Below are 5,598 nucleotides of genomic sequence, written 5' to 3'. Positions count from 1 at the left end.
GTGTGGAGGCAACAGCGACAATTTTTTGGGACAGAACACGTCACTGAAAGGGACATAGCAGGCTGGAATATCCACAGATTGCTGTTCCACAGGGCTGTCAATGGACATCGAGTTCCCCGGAAGTGGCTGTACTGGTCGAGGAAGATGACGGAAACATCCTGGGACACAGCTATCGCCTCTTTTCAGGACTTCTCCAGTGGTCCAGGATAGGTCTGGGTCGTGTTGCACTAGGCACGGGTGCCTTAATATAATACCAGTGGTGGAATTCTCCAGAACCATAAAGGGGACTGACTCACTGTAAAAAAAAAACTAAGTAGTTTGCAACTAGAGGGGTCCAACTGTCTATCTCTACATGGTTTCTGCAGATGGGTTTTCCGGTTATCGACTGAACTTGGTAATGAGTTTCGGTGTGCCTCTTCTTGAGGTTAAGGTGGCAGCAGAGGCTCCCAGAGATGAAGTTTCCGGCGGACCCAGGATCATGTGTGCCTTGATAACCAATCACATTACAACCTTGACATCATTGAATTTCATTCAGAGATGTTTGACAGTCAATCACTGTTTGCGGATACCATAGAAATGAATGAGAAGTGCCGTAAACGGAATCATAGGCTACCTGTAAAGCAATTGTCTGTGACTTCTCTTATAAAACAGCATTTTTTTTCGGTATAAACTCTAAAAATAGCTAAATCCAAAATGAATGATTAAGCGCAAACATGTTGAAGATTAGCTGATGGGCAAATAATTCATTAAATGATAAGCCGTTTCCCCCCCAAAAATGGCCTCTCCTCCATTGACATCCATTCAAAAAAACAAAAACAAATTCTTCTCTGAGTACTTCAGCGTCAGCAGGCATTAGCTTTTTATGCCAACCCTGTAGGCTTGCCTTTAAGTGGCTTTGTGGACATGGTGATGTGAGGAAAAAATATGTTTCAATGCTTTTGTGTTCTCTCACACTCACAGAAGTCTCTCGGGTTAATGCAAACACTTAACTGGCAAATGCAAAGTTTCTTAGGGGAACGCAACATGTTTGCAATATCAATAAACCAGATAATTTTTGGTCATGATGTCAGTACATCATAGAATTTCTTAATGGCTCGAACACACTTATACTTGCTAATTTAGAGCTACAAACTGAGATCTATTACAGTCAAAATATGGAGCATGTTTCTTTGAGTGTTTGTGTCTCACAGTGGCAGTAGCTGACAGAGAGGCTTGATGACAATTCCCAGCACCACTCCTCTGCCCAATCCTGAGGCCTTATCCAGCACCTTCAGTCTGAGGGCCAGATCTCCCAGAATGCCCTGCTGCTCCTCTGGTTCCTGAAAGAAGAAGTCTTCATTGAAGACAGGGTTGCGGCAGTTCCTGATGATGGCGCTGTGTTGCTTCTGCAGCTTGCCTGGGGTGAGGCTTAGGGTCAAGCTGCAGGTCAAAGGTCGAGGGTCACCAGGATCTCTCAAGCCTTCCACCGAGACTACGCGGATGCGAATTGTCATAGAGCACCTGGCCGCACTGGACCTGAAGGCGGAAATGCGCACTCGGCCTCTCTGAGGAAGAGGAAGCACGTGTTCCTGATGGAAGCGTTCCTGGCAGTGCAGCATGTCCAATGGGAACTGGATGGGCGGGGCTAGTTTGGTGCAACGGGACGTTTGAATAACTTTAGCATGGTGATGCACTTTTGACATGGACTTTTTGTCAGGAGTGGAGTGAACCTTATTTTTCTCATTTTTAGAGGCTTGAATATCTTCCTGAACTGGATCTTCAGACAATGACTGTTTGCTGGTGAAATCCTCTCTTCTGATTGGTGGAGGAGTGGAATAAGGGGAGGAGTCAGCAGAGGGTGTGTCACTCTCAGTGCTGGCTGCTTTCAGCACAGCTCTACAGGAAAATTTGGGTGTTTTGATGGCCATTCGTTCTAGTGTGTAACTGGTAAGTGTCGAATGGAACAAAGACTCTTTGCGACGCGTGTTCGGACTCTCGAATAAACCGTACTCGTAGCATTTCAGTGAATATGGAATGGGTTTGAGTTTGTTCAAGGCTGCTGTAGATTTGTTTAGACTCGCTCTCAGTGGCTGGGCAGTACCAGGTCTTGACAATGATGTTTTTGCTGAGCTGAGAACTTTTTTTTCTTCGTTCAGACATTGCACAATTTTTTCAACGTCTGCCACGAGGCTGTGCTTGGTCAGCTTGGGCGGCAGAAAAAAGTCCGGAATTTTATCAGGTGTGAGGACGTTGCAGTGCAGTTTATTGAGGATGCTGGTCTTGGCTGAAATCTCCTCTTTATGTTTGCTGATGAGATGATTAATCTGCATCGGAAGACTTTCTGCTCCCGCCTGTACTTTCTGAAGGATCCACATTGTGATTGATAATGCTGAAAAAAAAAAAAAACAGTTTAAAAAAGTTCATACACGTTTAATACTATTTAACGTGTATTAACTAACACGTATACACTTATACTAAGTTTATTTGGTAACACTTTGGAATACAGTTCTGTCATTATTGAATAATTACACAGGAAGAAATGAGTAACGCACTATCAACATTTTAGTAACTATTAACTAACAAGAAACTCTGATTAACGAATTAGTAAGTCATAGCGCTCAGTTGAATGCGGTAGTTCACTATTACAGTAGCTAACCAATAACTACTGTATCTCTCAGAGAATCACTAAGAACTACTACAGGCTCATAATTAACATGAATAATGCATAATGTAATAATTCTAAAGTGAAGGTAATGGTAATCCTCTGGTAATGACTCAAGTATTACCAAATCCTTCAGAAGGAATTACTAATGATTTGGATCAGTATTCTAAAGTTAAAAGCATGATTACTCTCTATTGACTGAAGTCATTGTATATTTTTTGAGGTTTTTGTAAGGTTTTAAAAAGTAATGACTTACTACATCTTTCAGAAGGAACTACTAATTATTTTGATCAGTATTCTGGTCATTGTAACCCATTAATCATGATAACCAATTAATTTTCAGACACACTACTTGCACTATTTGTATTACTAAATGGTATAAAATACAGTAGTTCATAAATACATGAATAAGGATGCACATATTATAGAAAATATGAATCAACAATATTGTCATCACATTTTACACCAACATGACCATTTCTATAATCCTCATTTGAACAAATATCTTTTATCTTGTGCAAATTATTATAACCAGCTTAACTTATAAAATTGAGTTAAGTTTTGCATTTTCCTTTATAAGTCACACACTAAAACAAATCTAAGAAACATTTATATGTGCCAACAGTAATAATAGTCATGTATTTATATTGAGAAAGACCGGATCATTATATTGAATTTAATACAAGAAGTATTGTTACAGTTACCCCCATTAAAAGAGTTGAAGGCAATTAACTCTAGAAAAAAAGAAAAGAGAAAAGAAAAGAGAATTCTATTAAGTCACTGTATCTCAAATAAGAAAGCATAAAATTATTGAAAAGTAGTGAAAAAATCGTTTTAATACCATGTTATTTTTACTGAATATTTTTGTGGTACCAATTCTTTTTAACCACTCATTAAATCTTTTGATTGTTCTTGACTTATCAGTTGATAAATAAATACAGTATTTATATTACAGTATTTTAGTAAAAATGTATTATTCAAATAATGAAAGCTTAATTTGCTTTAAAATTAAGCATACATTATTTGAATGATACTTTTTACTAAAATACTGTATTTATCAACTGATAAGTCAAGAACAATCTTCAACTGGACACTTCAATAAAATAATGTTCATCACTTATTTTAAAAAATCAAAACACAATTCTTATTTCATATTAAAATCATAATTTACTGTTGTAGTTCTCCTAACCTCACAGTCAAGATACAATCTTGAACAAGTGACAGCTTGTTGTCTGTTGTTCATACATTTTCTATAAACTTTTAAACAACAAGTATAGAAGTAATAATTTAAACCTACAGTACTTATTAATCTACCATTCAAAGTTTTTTAATTGATATTTTTAATATTTTACATTTAAAAAAAAAATAATAGCCTAAATATTTTCAGCAAGGATTCATTAAATTGATCAAAACTGTGAGTAAAGGCATTTATGTTACAAAAGATTTATATTTCTAAATAAATAAATGCGGTTTTTCTATTCATCAAATAATACAGAACATTTTTTTATCGGTTTCCACAAAAATATTAAAACAACTGTTTTCAACATTGATCTTGTCAAATCAGCATATTAGAATGATTTCTGAAGGATCACTGAAGACTGGAGCAATTATCCTCATAATTCAGCTTTGCATCACAGGGATAGCCTAAATTACATTGTAAAATACTATTTAAATAGAAAACCATTATTATAAACTGTAATGATATTTCAAATAAATGCAGCCTTGCATAAGAGACTTTGCCTAAAGTCATAATATACTTTTTTATTAATAATTTTATTTTTCATTGTTAATTCATGTTTGTTCATAATACATTTGTGTTCATTTATACAACGGTGTATTACATGTAGAAATTCATATCAACCTTTATTAATAAAAGCTGTGAAAGTATTGTTGATCTTTAATGCATTAATAATAATTAATGTTAACAAATTATAGTGAACTGTTACCAAACTGTATTGTGATGATTTTTTGCCCTTACCTGTTTGGATGATCTGTGGTGGAGTTGCTCATCTGTGATTAACTGAATGTGTAAGTTTAAGTGTTCTGTTTGTTCTGTTCATCATTTCTTTCAATGCACAGTGGCCAATCACAGCACATTTAATGTCCTATAAGCCACCTCTCTCTCCTCTGTGTAGCGTAATAAGAATGGTTTCCTTTTGATCTAAAATCCCCACAACTGGTTTCAGACAAGCTCTCACACCCACTAACCTACCCCAAAACAGTTATATCACAGAGATCCACACTGTTCTCAGGTCAGATGGATGTGGATAATGATTTCCCCCCTAACATTTAAAGGTCAACAGTGGCATCATTTGTGTCACTTCAAAGATGAACCTTTCCTTAGAAAACAGTGTGGCCAGGCTCTGTTCTCCGGTTTAGCCTTCATGTAGAGGTCAGAAGTCCCGCTTCCCAGCTGACCAGTCTAGTGTCCCGAATCGATTAAAGGTTGACGTCAGGATTTGGGTGGGTGGAATTACCCACAAAATTTGCTTTCTTGTATGCCAGTCTGTCTGTAATGAAAATTTCAATACGATTTTTACAAAAAAAATTTTTTTACAACCAATCAAAGTTTTAAATGAAATTAATACTTTTTTCAGCAAGGACACATCATACAGTTTCCACAAAAATATTAAGCAGCAAACTGTTTTCAACATTGATAACAATAAGAAATATTTCTAGAGCACCAAACCGGCATTTTAAAATGATCATGTGACATTTAGGACTGGAATAATTGCAGTTGAAAATTCAACTTTGCCATCACAGGAATACATATTTTAAAGTATATTAAAAACAGTTATTTTATATTGTAATACTATTTCACAATATTACTGTTTTACTGTAATTTCGATCAAATAAATGCAGCATTGATGAGCATAAGAGACTTCTTTCAAAAACATTAAAAAAGTGGACAGTAGTGTATATTATTTATGCAATACTTTTGTGCAGAAATACAAAGT

At 35.9% G+C, this 5,598-nt stretch overlaps 1 protein-coding gene across 2 annotated transcripts; it reads right to left on the bottom strand.

Annotated features, from left to right (window-relative positions):
• Nucleotides 1-791: 791 nt before the first annotated feature.
• LOC309512513 (C2 calcium-dependent domain-containing protein 4C) lies at nt 792-4,677 on the bottom strand. 2 transcript variants are annotated; one of them, XM_082188129.1, is made up of 2 exons: nt 4,620-4,677; nt 792-2,368 (listed from the first exon to the last, which is right to left on the bottom strand). In XM_082188129.1, exon 2 carries the CDS (start codon nt 2,352-2,354, stop codon nt 1,185-1,187), a length of 1,170 nt encoding a protein of 389 aa, XP_082044255.1. In that variant the 5' UTR covers nt 2,355-2,368; nt 4,620-4,677; the 3' UTR covers nt 792-1,184. The 2 variants fall into 2 exon arrangements, with proteins under 2 accessions (XP_082044255.1, XP_082044256.1); XM_082188130.1 differs by having other exon boundaries at nt 792-2,339; nt 4,620-4,671.
• Nucleotides 4,678-5,598: the final 921 nt, after the last annotated feature.

The sequence above is a fragment of the Leuciscus leuciscus genome (genome assembly GCF_965113295.1).
Source record: "Leuciscus leuciscus genome assembly, chromosome: 13".
NCBI classification, from domain to species: Eukaryota; Metazoa; Chordata; class Actinopteri; order Cypriniformes; family Leuciscidae; genus Leuciscus; species Leuciscus leuciscus.
This window is presented reverse-complemented; position numbering and strand designations above follow the sequence as displayed.